Genomic DNA, 13,552 nt, shown 5'->3' on the forward strand with positions numbered 1-13,552 from the left:
CAATTAACAGCTGTATTCAAAAGAAAAATATGTCCAGGCACAGTGGCTCACACCTGTAATCCTAACACTTTAGGAGGATTGCTTGAGCCCAGGAGTTCAAGACCAGCCTGGGCAACACTGCAAGATCCTGTCTCTATTTTTTTAAAAAAGTAAAAATTAGCTGGACATGGTGGTGAGCACCTGTAGTTCTAGCTACTTGGGAGGCTAAGGTGGCAGGATCACCTGAGCCCAAGAGGTAGAGGATGCAGTGAACTATGATCACACCATTGCACTCCAGCCTGGGTGACAGAATGAGATCCTATTAAAAAAAAAAAAAAGGCCGGGCACGGTGGCTCACGCTTGTAATCCCAGCACTTTGGGAGGCCGAGGCGGGCAGATCACGAGGTCAGGAGATCAAGACCACGGTGAAACCCCGTCTCTACTAAAAATACAAAAAAAATTAGCCGGGCGTGGTGGCGGGCGCCTGTAGTCCCAGCTACTTGGAGAGGCTGAGGCAAGAGAATGGCGTGAACCCAGGAGGCGGAGCTTGCAGTGAGCCGAGATCGCGCCACTGCACTCCAGCCTGGGCGACAGAGCGAGACTCCGTCTCAAAAAAAAAAAAAAAAAGAAAAGAAAGAAAGAAGGAAGGAAGGGAGAGAGGGAGAGAGGGAGGGAGGGAAAGAAAGAAAGACACCAAAAAGTGATATTACAAGAGTTAATCACAGCATCATTTACAATCACATACTCAAAAAACACCCTGGCACTAGCCAGGCACACATGTAGTCCCAGGCACTCTACTTGAGAAGCAGAGGTGGGAGGATTACTGGAGCCCAGGAGTCCCAGGCCAGCCCCAGCAACATAGGGAGAGCCCATCTCAAAATAAAACAAAACAAAACAAAACAAAAAAACTCTGGAACAAATAACAGGGAATGACTAAACAACATATACTACATTAACTCAGTCATAAATGATATATAAAAAACTGTATGAAAAAGGAAAAAAGAAAAGAAAAAGGTTGTATCTGTATTAGAATTATAACTATGTAAAAATTATACATCCATATAAAGACCTAAAGCCAAATATACATGTAAATACTTGTAGGAAAAGTTCCTAAAAGAGGGCTTCCAGTTAGGGATGGCAGATTAAAAACAAGTATCAACTCTTACTTCCTCCTAAAACCCCACTAAAATTTCAGTAAAGGAATAAACCCATGAGATCAAAGAGAAACAACCAGAACAAAATTTTGTAATCTGGAACACGGATATATAAGTAGTAACTTATAAAACCTGAAAAAAAAGATGGATTCCCTACCTAGTAGTAGGGGAAGTAGAGAACCACTCAAATTTATATCACAAAATTCCCAAAAGACCAAAGACTTGGTAGCACCAGGTAGCCATCTAGGAGAGGTGGTAGATGTGGCTAAAATAAGGAGGACTGACCGAAAGCATATTTAAGAAACAATCAGTGCCGGGTGCGGTGGCTCACGCCTATGATTACAGCACTTTGGGAGGCCGAGGCGGGCAGATTACAAGGTCAAGAGATCGAGACCACCCTGGCCAACATGGTGAAACCCCGTCTCTACTAAAAAATACAAAAATTAGCTGGGTGTGGTGGCTGGTGCCTGTAATCCCAGCTACTCAGGAGGCTGAGGCAGGAGAATTGCTTGAACCCGGGAGGCAGAGGTTGCAGTGAGCCGAGATCGCGCCACTGCCCTCTAGCCTGGCAACAAAGCGAGACTTTGTCTCAAAAAAAAAAAAAGAATCAAATTCTGAGATCCTTTCCTTTATTCCCTGGAACCAGATGACTGCCCTCTTCAATGCCAGTAGAAGACTAGTGATTTGGCTAGGCACGATGGTTCATGCCTGTAATCCCAGCACTTTGTGAGGCTGAGGAGAGAGGGCTGCTTGAGCTCAGGAGTTCAAGACCAACCTGGGCAACATGGAAAATTCCCATCTCTATAAAAAGTACAAAAATTAGCTGGGCATGGTGTTCACACCTGTAGTCCCAATTACTCAGGAGGCTGAGGTGGGAGGATCACCTGAGCCCAGGAGGTCGAGGCTGTGGTGAACCATGGTTGTGCCATAGTCAATAAGATGTACTCACATGCTGAGCTCCCAATCAGCTGTGCAGTGTCTCAGTCTTAAATTTGAGCAGATATCTGTGTTAGAGGAACACTTCTAACATGTACAACAGAGACCAAAACAAGCAAACAATAGAGGGAGGAAAAAGATAACTTCAAAATAAAAAAGTATACTAATTTTTTTTTTTTTGAGACAGAGTCTCACTGTGTCACCCAGGCTGGAGTACAGTGGCATGATCTTGGCTCACTGCAGCCTCTGCCTCCTGGGTTCAAGCAATTCTCCTGCCTCAGCCTCCTGAGTAGCTGGGATTACAGGTGCCCATCACCACACCCAGCTAATTTTTATATTTTTAGTAGAGATGGGGTTTCACCATGTTGGCCAGGCTGGTCTCGAACTCTTAACCTCAGGTAATCTGCCTCAGTCTCCCAAAGTGCTGGGATTACAGGCGTTAGCCACCACACCCGGCCTAAAAAAGTATATTATTTTTAATATCTTCAGAGAGCCAAGAAAAAAATACTATACAAAAGAACAGAATACTATATATAAAAAAGGATATTCAGAGGACAAAAGAAAACCTTTAGAAATTAAAAATATAGGCCAGGCACGGTGGCTCACACCTGTAATCCTAGCACTTTGGAAGGCCGAGGCAGGTGGATTGCCTGAGCTCAGGAGTTCGAGTACAGCCTGGGCAACATGGTGAAACCCCGTCTCTACTAAAATACAAAAAAAACTAGTTGGGTATGGCAGCATGCACCTGTAATCCTAGATACTTGGGAGGCTGAGGCAGAAGAATTGCTTGAACCCGGAGGCAGAGGTTGCAGTGAGCCAAGATTGCGCCATTGCACTCCAGCCTGGGTGACGGAGAGAGACTTCATCTCAAAAAAAAAAAAAAAAAAACCACACATTCACACACAAAAACTGGCATATGTTTAAAAAAAAAAAAAAACAAAACTTAAGAGGGCTAGAAGAGAAACCTGAGTAAGTATTTTAGGAAGTAAAACAAGAAGACAAAGGAATTAAAAATATGAGAGAAGATAAGATGATGACGGGGCAGGCCAAAAAACTGCTATCAGAATAATAGGAATGCCAAAAAGAGAGAACAGAAAATGAGAAAACAAATTGTCAATTTAATAATTCAAGAAAATTTGCCAGATCAGAAACACAAATTTCCCACAGAAAGCCCAACATAATAAATGAAAATAGATCCACAGCAAGGCACACGATTGTGAAATTTGAGACCCATGGAGACAAAAAGACCTCAGTTTCTGGAAAGAAAAAGAGGGTCACATAAAATGGTACAGATATAAGATGGCTTTTTTTTTTTTTCTTAAGATAAGGTCTCACTCTGTCTTCCTGGCTAGAGTGCAATGGTGTAATCATGGCTCACTGCAGCCTCAGACTCCTGAGCTCAGGTGATCCTCCCACATCAGCCTCCTGAGCAGTTAGGACTTCAGGTGCACACTACCATGCCTTGCTAAACTTTAAAGTTTTTGTAGAGACAAGGCCTCGCCATGTTGCTCAGGCTGGTCTCGGACTCCTGGGCTCAACTGATCCTCCCACCATGGCCTCCCAAAGTGCTGGGACAAAAGGCATGAACCATCACACCTGTTGGTGGAACATAATTCTTTAAAATTCCTGAAGTTAAATCATTTCAACCTAGTGTTCTATACATAAACGTGACATTTACCAAGTGTGAAGGTAGAATAATGGCATTTCCAGGCATTCAAGATTTTTAAATGTTGTCTTCCCATGTACCCTCTTCTCACGAAGCTCTTAGAGGACTTGGTTCTTAGATGGCATTTCTGGACTTGCCCTGGGCCAAAGGGGAGCCCACTACCCTGAAGGGAGAGTTCCAGGCCAGGCAGCATTCACCACAAACTGACTGAAGAGCCCTTGGGTCTTAAGGGAACATTGGCGGGAGTCTGGAAGTACTCCCCATGGGCCTGAGTTGGCAGTGTCCATGGGGTGAGGCTTCTCTGCCTTTGAAAAGAAGAGGGAAGAGTGGGAAGGACTGTGTCTTGTGGTGTGAATGCCTGCTCAGCTGTAGAACAGTAGAACACCACGTAGACTTCTAAGGTTTTTGACTGTAGTCCCTGGCTCCCAGATGGCACTCTGGACCCTCCCAGGGTCTGGGGGAACTCACCACCTTGAAGTTTAGGACACAGGCCTGGCTGGCTTTGCCACCTGCTGATTGACTGTAGAAGCCCAGAACCTTCAGCAAACATAGGCAGTAGCCAAGGAGTAGCTACAGCAGGCCTTAGGCAAGACTCGGTGCTGTGCTGGCTTCAGGTCTGACCCAGCAAAGTCCCAGTGGTAGTGGTTACAGGGGTGCTTGTGTACCCTCACCCCCAGCTCCAGACAGCTCAGCACAGAAAAGACTACACTTGTTTGGGAAAAAGTAAGAGAAGAGAGTAAGAGTCTCTGCCTGGTAATCCAGAGAATTCTGGATCTTGTCCAAGACAACAAGGTAGTACCTCTAAGAGTCTGCAAGAACCACAGCATTATTGGGCTTGGGGTCCTTCCTAAAGCAGATATAGCTTAGATCACAAGACCCAAGTCCTTTCAAATATGTGGAAAGCCTTCCCAAGAAGGACAGGTATGAAAAAGGCCAGACTGCAAAGACTACAATAAATACCTAACTCTTCAATGCCCAGAGACAGACAAACATCTGCAAGTATCAAGACAATCCAGGAAAACATGTCCTCACCGAAAGAACTAAATAAGGCACCAGGGACCAATCCTGTTGAAAAAGAGATATGTGACCTTTCAAACAGAATTCAAAATAGCTGTTTTGAGGAAACTCAAAGAAATTCTAGGTAACACAGAGAAGGAATTCAGAATTCTGTCAGATAAATTCAACAAGGATGCAGTGAGCCAAGATTGCGCGACTACACTCCAGCCTGGGCAACAGAGCCAGACTCTGTCTCAAAAAAAAAAAGAGAGAGAGAGATTGAAATAATTAAAAAGAATCAAGCAGAAATTCTAGAGCTGAAAAATGCAATTGGCATACTGAAGAATGCATGCATCATCAGAGTCTTTTAACAGCAGAATTGATCAAGCAGGAAGAATTAGTGAGCTTGAAGACAGGCTATTTGAAAATACATGGAGGAGGCTGGGCGTGGTGGCTCACGCCTATAATCCTAGCACTTTGGGAGGCCGAGGCAGGTGGATCACCTGAGGTCAGGAGTTCTAGACCAGCCTGACGAACATAGCAAAACCCCATCTCTACTAAAAATACAAAATGAGCTGGGTATGGTGGCGTGCACCTGTAATCCCAGCTACTTAGGGGGCTGAGGCAGGACAATCGCCTGAACCCGGAAGGCAGAGGTTGCAGTAAGCCGTGATCACGCCATTGCATCAGCCTGGGCAACAAGAGTGAAACTCTGTCTCAAAAAATAATAATAATAATAATAATAACAATACATGAAGGAGACAAAAGAAAAAAAAAAAAAACAATGAAGGAGGCCTATAGGATCTAGAAAATAGCCTCAAAAGGGCAAATCTAAGAGTTATTGCCCTTAAAGAGGAAGCTGAGAAAAACATAGGGGTAGAAAGTTTATTCAAACGGGTAATAACAGAGAACTTCCCAAATCTAGAGAAAGAAATCAATATCCAAGTACAAAAAGGTTATAGAACACCAAGCAGATTTAACCCAAAGAAGACTACCTCAAGGCATTTAATCATCAAACTCCCAAAGGTCAAGGATAAAGAAAAGATTGTAAAAGCAGCAAGAGAACAGAAACAATATACAATGGAGCTCCAATACATCTGGCAGCCGACTTTTCAGTGGAAACCTTACAGGCCAGAACAGAGTGGCATAACATATTTAAAATGATGAAGGAAAAAAGCATTTTACTCTACAACAGTATATCCAGCTAAATTATCCTTCAAACATGAAAGAGAAATAAACTTTCCAAGACAAACAATAGCTGAGAGATTTCATCAACACCAGACCTGTCCTACAAGAAATGCTAAAAGGAGTACTTCAATCAGAAAGCAAATGATGTTAATGAGCAATAAGAAATCATCTGAAGGTATGAAATTCATTGGTAATATTAAATACACAGAAAAACACAAAATATCATAACACTGTAACTATGGTATGTAAACTACTCATCTTAAGTAGAAAGACTAAATGATGAACCAATCAAAAGTAATAACTACAACAACTTTTCAAGACATAGTACAATAAGGTATAAATAGTAACAAAAAGTTAAAAAGTGTGGGGATATATTTAAGGCATGGAGCCTTTATTCGTTTTCTTTTTGCTTGCTTGTTTGTTTATACAAACAGTGCTGTTATCAGGTTAAAATAACAGATTACAAGAGAGTATTTGCAAGCCTTGTGGTAACCGCAAACCTACAAACATACAACAAATACACAAAAAATAAAAAGTAAGAAACTAAATCATATCACCACAGAAAATCACCTTCACTAAAAGGAAGACAGGAAGGAAGGAAAGAAGGAAAAGATGATCACAAAACAACCATAAAACAAATAACAAAATGGCAAGAGTAAGGCCTTACTTATCAATAGGAACACTGAATGCAAATGGACTAAACTCTTCAATCAACAGACACACAGTGGCTGATAAATAAAAAAAAACAAGAACCATGATCTGTTGTCTCCAAGAAACATTCCTCACCTATAAAGACACACACAGATGGAAAATAAACAGACGGAAAAAGATACCCCATGACAATGGAAACCGAAACAGAGCAGAACTAGCTATACTTATATCAGACAAAATAGATTATAAGACAAAAATATAGGACAAGACAAAGAAGGTCACTATATAATGATAAAGGGGTAAATTCAGCAAGAGGATGTAACAATTTTAAATATATATGCACCCAACACTGGAGCACCCTGATATATGTTTAACATCTAAAGCAAATATTATTACAGCTAAAGAGAGAGACAGACTCTAATACAGTAATAGCTGGAGACCTCAACACCCAACTTTCAGCACTGGACAGATCTTCCAGACAGAAAATCAACAAAGATACACTGGACTTAATCTGCATTTATAGACCAAATGGATCTAACAGACATTTATAGAACACTTCATCCAATGACTGCAGAACACTCATTCTTTTCCTCAGCACATGGATCATTCTCAAGAGCAGACCATATGGTAGGTCACAAAACAAGTCTTAAAACATTTTTTAAAAATGGAATATCAAGTATTATAAATATCAAATAGTATCAATATGATCAAGTATCTGACCATAGTGATATTACAATAATATCAAGTATCTGACTATAATGGAATAAAACCAGAATCAAAAACGAGGAATTTTGGAAACTATTCAAGTACATGGAAATTAAACAATATACTCCTGAATGACCAGTGGGTCAATGGAGAAATTGAGAAGGAAATTAAAAAATTTATTGAAATAAATGATCATGAAAACATAACATGCCAAAACCTATGGGATACAGCAAAAGCAGTACTAAGAAGGAATTTTATAGTTATAAATACCTACAACCAAAAAAGAAGAAAAATTTCAAACAATGATGCATCTTAAAGAAATAGAAAAGAGCAAACCAAACCCAATTAGTAGAAGAAAAGAAATAATAAAGATTAGAGCAGAAATAAATTAAAATGAAATGAAAAAATACAAAAAAAGAGCAATGAAACAAAAAGTTGGTTTTTTTGAAAAGTTAAACAGACAAACCTTTAGCCAGATTAAGAAAAAAAAAAAGAAGATCCACATAAAATCAGAGATGAAAAAGGAGATATTACAACTGACACTGAAGAAATTCAAAGGATCATTTGTGGCTACTATGATTAACTATATGCCAATAAATTATACAATCTAAAAGAAATGGATAAATTCCTAGACATATACAACCTACAAAGACTGAACCGTGAAGAAATCCAAAACCTGAACATACTAATAACAAGCAACAAGATCGAAGCCATAATAAAGTCTCCAGTAAAGGAAAGCCCAGAACCCAGTGGCTTCACTGCTAAATTCTATCAGACATTTAAAGAAGAATTAATACCAATTCTAGGCAAACTATTTCAAAAAAAGAGAGGAGGAGGGAATACTTCTAAACTCATTCTATGAGGCCAGTATCACCTTGATACCAAAACCAGACAAAGACATATCAAAAAAGAAAACTACAGACCAATATCCCTGATGAATATTAATACAAAAATCCTCAACAAGATATTAGCAAAATGAATTCAACAATACATATAAAAAATCATCATGAGCAAGTAGGATATATCCTTGGGAATGTAAGGATGGTTCACAAACACAAATCAATCAATGTGACACAGCATATCAACAGAGTAAAGGACAAAAACCATATGATCATTTCAACTGATGCTGAAAAGGCATTTGATAAAACTCAACATCCTTTCATAATAAAAACCCCTCAAAAAACTGGGTATAGAAGGAAACTCAACATAATAAAAGCTATATACGACAGATCCACAGCTACTACCATCCTGAATGGGGAGAAACTGAAAGCCTTTCCTCTAAGATCTGGAACACAACAAGGATGCCCACTTTCACCACTGTTATTCAACATAGTACTAGAAGTCCCAGCTAGAGCAATCAGACAAGACAAAGTTATAAAGGGCATCCAAACTGGAAAAGAAGAAGTCAAATTATCCTTGTTTGCAGATGATATGATCTTATACTTGGAAAAACCTAAAGACTCCACCAAAAAACTATTAGAACTGATAAATAAATTCAGTAAAGTTGCAAGATACAAAATCAACAACAAAAATCAGTAGCATTTCTACATGCCAACAGTGAACAATCTGAAAAAGAAATTAAAACACTATGAAAGAAAGGTGAAGAGAGGACACCAACAAATGGAAAAAGTATTCCATGTTCATGGATTGCAAGAATAAATATTCTTAAAATGTCCACACTACCCAAAGCAATCCACAGATTAAATGCAATCCCTATCAAAATACCAATGACATCCTCACAAAAATAGAAAAAAAAAAACTATCCTAAAATTTATATGGAATCACCAAAGACCCAGAATAGCCAAAGATATCCTAAGAAAAAGAAGAAAACTGGGTGGGGTGTGGGGCACACATCTGTAACCCAGCAATTTAGGAGCCTAAGGCAGGAGGATCTTGAGCCTAGGAGTTCAAGCCAGCCCGGGCAACCCAGCAAGACCCCCTGCCTCTATAAAAACTTAAAAAAATCGGTCAGGCATGGTGGCATGGGCCTATAGCCCCAGCTAGTGGGGAGGCTGAGGCAGGAGGATAGCCTGTGCCCAGGAAGTCAAGGCTGCAGTGAGCTGTGATCATGCCACTGCACTCTGGTCTGGGTGACAAAGCTGAAAAAAACAACAACAGAAAATACACAGAAAAACACAAAATATCATAACACTGTAACATGGTATGTAAACTACTCATCTTAAGTAGAAAGACTAAATGATGAACCAATCAAAAGTAATAACTACAACAACTTTTCATGATATAGTACAATAAGGTATAAATAGTAACAAAAAGTTAAAAAGTGTGGGGATATATTTAAGGCATGGAGCCTCTATTCGTTTTCTTTTTGCTTGCTTGTTTGTTTATACAAACAGTGCTGTTATCAGGTTAAAATAACAGATTACAAGAGAGTATTTGCAAGCCTTGTGGTAAGCAAACCTACAAACATACAACAAATACACACACACACACACACACACACACACACACACAAAAAAAAACACTGTCTCTGAAAAAAAAAAAAAAAAGAACAAAACTGGATATACTGGATAAACTGGAAAATCATATTACCTGACTTCAAATTATACTACAGAACTATAGTAACAAAAACTATAGTAACAAAAACAGCATGGTACTGGCATAAAAACAGACACACAGACCGATGGAACACAATAAAGAACTGAGAAACAAATCCACATACCTACAGTTAACTCATTTTCGACACAGGTGCCAAGAACGTGTACTGGGGAAAAGACAGTCTCTTCAATAAATAGTGCTGGGAAAACTGGATATCCATGTGCAAAAGAACGAAACTAGCCCCCTAACTCTTGCCATACACAAAAGTCACATCAAAATAGATTCAATAATTAAATCTAAATCCTCTAGCTATGAAACTACTACAAGAAAAAATCGGGGAAACTCTCCAGGACATCAGTCTGGGCAAAGATTTCTTAAGTAATACCCCACAAGCACAGTCAACCAAAGCAAAAATGGACAAGTGGGGTCACATTAAGTTAAAAAGCTTCTGCACAGCAAAGGAAACAATCAATAAAGTGAAAAAGCAACATACAGAATGGGAGAAAATATTTGCAAACTACTCATCTGACAAGGGATTAATAATCAGAATATATAAGGAGCTCAAACAACTCAACAGGAAAAAAAAAGAAATGCACATAAAAACTACAGTGAGATATCATCTCACCCTAGTTAAAATGGCTTATATCCAAAAGAGAAGCAATAACAAATACTGGCAAGGATATGGAGAAAAGGGAACCCTTGTTTACTGTTGGTGGGAATGTAACTTAGTACAACCACTCAGAGAGTAGTTTGGAGGTTCCTCAAAAAACTAAAAATAGAACCATCATATGATCCAGCAATCCCACTGCTGGGTATATACCCAAAAGAAAGGAAATCAGTATTTTGAAGAGCTATCCACATTCCCATGTTTGCTGCAGCACAGTTCACAACAGTCAAGATTTAGAAGCAACCTAAGCATCCATCAACGGATGAATGGATGAAGAAAATGTGGTACTTAGGCCGGGTGCAGTGGCTCGCGCCTGTAATCCCAGCACTTTGGGAGGCCGAGGTGGGCAGATCACCTGAGGTCAGGAGTTCGAGACCAGCCTCAACATGGAGAAACCTCGTCTCTACTAAAAATACAAAATTAGCTGGGCGTGGTGGTGCATGCCTGTAATCCCAGCTACTCGGGAGGCTGAGGCAGGAGAATTGCTTGAACCCGGGAGGTGGAGGTTGCAGTGAGCTGAGATTGTGCCATTGGACTCCAGCCTGGGCAACAAGAGCAAAACTCTGCCTCAGAAAAAAAAAAAAAAAGAAAATGTGGTACTTATACACAATGGAGTACTATTCAGCCATAAAAAAAGAATGAGAGTCAGTCATTTGCAACAACATGGATGGAAGTGGAGGTCACTATGTTAAGTGAAATAAGCCAGGCACAGAAAGACAAACATCACATGTTCTCAATTATTTGTGGACTATAAAAATCAAAACAATTGAACCCATGGAGATAGAGAGTAGGATGGTTACCAGACTCTGGGAAGGGTAGTGGGGAATTGGGGGAGAGTCGGGGATGGTTAATGGGTACAAAAAAATAGGTAGAATTAATGAATAAGGCCTAGTATTTGATAGCACAATAGGGTGACTATAGTCAATAATAATTTAGTTGTACATTTTTAAATTACTAAAAGAGTATAACTGGATTGTTTGTAACACAAAAGATAAATGTTTGAGGGGATGGATACCTCATTTTCCATGATGTGATTATTACACACCACATACCTGTATCAAAACATCTCATGTTCCCCAAAATATATACACCTACTACATACCCACAAAAATTAAAAATAAAAAATTACATATATAAAAAGAGGAACAACTCTGAAAATGTATTCTACAAAAATATGGGAGTAAAGCAAAACAAAACAAACAATGTACTCTCACACTGGAAACAGGAGATGGTGGTAGTGAAGGGCAATCCCAGAAGGCCAGCTGTGCACCACAGTAGAATGCTGCCACTTCACACGGGGATAGAGGAAGAGGCTCTACAAGAGATTTCTTCAGAAAGTGGAAATCATGAACTACCTGATGGGTCTGAACTGAATGTCTTTAGAGGAGACTTAGACAACTGGTGAAGAGCATGGAGCTAAATTAATTATATGTACACAGAAAATTAAGCAAATGAAAAAGGAGGGCAACAATTAGCTGGGGAAAAATAAAATGTAAATAAAGTGAAAAGTAAAGACAGTGTTTATTATATGGCTCTGTTGTAAATTTCACTATTTACAGAGTTAATATTGTAAACACTGCACATTGACCTTATAAATATTATAATTATATTATAATATAGTTATAATATAACTATATTAAGGGGATGGGAGAGATGAAAAAGGTTTGGGTATATGGTAGGAATGGAGAAGGAAAGACAGCTAGTGTCTCATCTTCAATAGTGGGAAATGAAGAGATGCTGCTGGAATCTGAAAAATTAAGTAACAGCAATATAACCAAGTTATAATGGAGACATAGAAGTAAATACCAAACAAACAAACAAACAAACAAACAAACCAATAAAAAACAGAGCTAAAAGAGGTGAAGGTGGTTGCCGATGGGGGGAGATGGAAATAAGTAGGGGCAACTACTGTTTTTCACAATAAACTGTGTAGAACTATTTGATGCTTTAAACTCTAGGTATGTGTAATATGGGTGGAAAATTTTTGAACAGGTACACAGCCACAATGCTCATTTTCTGTTGTTTAAAAATATAAGAATACATATTTTAAAAATATGTATTTTTAAACTCCAGGATATCTTTACTTCTAAAACTTATCTATTTATCTTTCGTGAAATGGGATAGAATATTTTACAAATGTAATTCAGACCCAGGAGCAAAGCAGCCTGTCTAAAGACTCACAGGGAATTGGCAAAGTACCAACTATATTCAAACATAAAAAGAAATTGTGCCTTTCAAGAAGATCAATTCACCTACCTGATGAAAGAAGTAGGTAACAGCAAGGTCATTGTCATTTAAGAGAATTTCTTCTTCTGTTGTAAAAAGCCACTTTCGAATGGTCAAGCAGGTGCCTGGCACAGCTGATGTATAATTCTGAATGTAGAGTTTGTGAGGAAACTCATTAGGTGCCAATTTACGTACTAAAGGAAAGACAAAACACAGAAAGCTGGAGTGAAAAGATATAAGAAATTTCCCTAGTATAAACTATGTAAGGCAGATCAAGAATGATATGTTATCATTAACCAGAACATCATCTCAAATCCACCAAGGAGTTCTGCCTTGGGAGCACAAAACATTCTTATCTGTCCAGCCAAATATCCTTTCTAGCTATGACCATGGCCAGTCAAGTCTCAAGCTAACTAAAACCTATCACTTGAATGACAAGCGCTGTGGTTTGGATATTTGTCACCCCACAAAGTTCATGTTGAAATTTGATCCCCAATGTTAGAGGTGGGGCATAATGTGATCTCTACACACACCGTAAGTGGAAGAAAACAGCCTGAGGACCTTACCAGATGCCCAATTTTGAACCCAGTCTTAAAGATGTTTGGTAGACATCAGCTGAAAACCAGCAGAATCATGAGACAAATAGACCTTTTTTCTTTATAAATTACCCAGCCTCAGGTATTCCTTTATAGCAACACAAAATGGACTAAGACACAGATCAGTTAACATGACAACTCTGCAAACAGCACCAACTCCAAATTTAGTTAAAATATCTAATTCATTAGCTAGTTACAGCTCATCTCCACTAAACATCTTTAAAGCAAGCCT

General features: G+C 39.1%; 1 protein-coding gene across 2 annotated transcripts in view; it reads right to left on the reverse strand.

Moving 5' to 3' along the window:
• Nucleotides 1-13,552, reverse strand: part of SNX27 (sorting nexin 27) — a 93,186-nt gene that overhangs the window by 25,676 nt on the left and 53,958 nt on the right. For both annotated transcript variants that reach the window (XM_032154633.2, XM_032154634.2), the window contains exon 7: nucleotides 12,755-12,918. In XM_032154633.2, the coding sequence (XP_032010524.1) occupies nucleotides 12,755-12,918 (164 nt within the window). The remainder of the gene's footprint in view (nucleotides 1-12,754; nucleotides 12,919-13,552) is intronic.

Source organism: Hylobates moloch, unplaced genomic scaffold, assembly GCF_009828535.3.
Source record: "Hylobates moloch isolate HMO894 unplaced genomic scaffold, HMol_V3 SCAFFOLD_5, whole genome shotgun sequence".
In the NCBI taxonomy this organism is placed as follows: Eukaryota; Metazoa; Chordata; class Mammalia; order Primates; family Hylobatidae; genus Hylobates; species Hylobates moloch.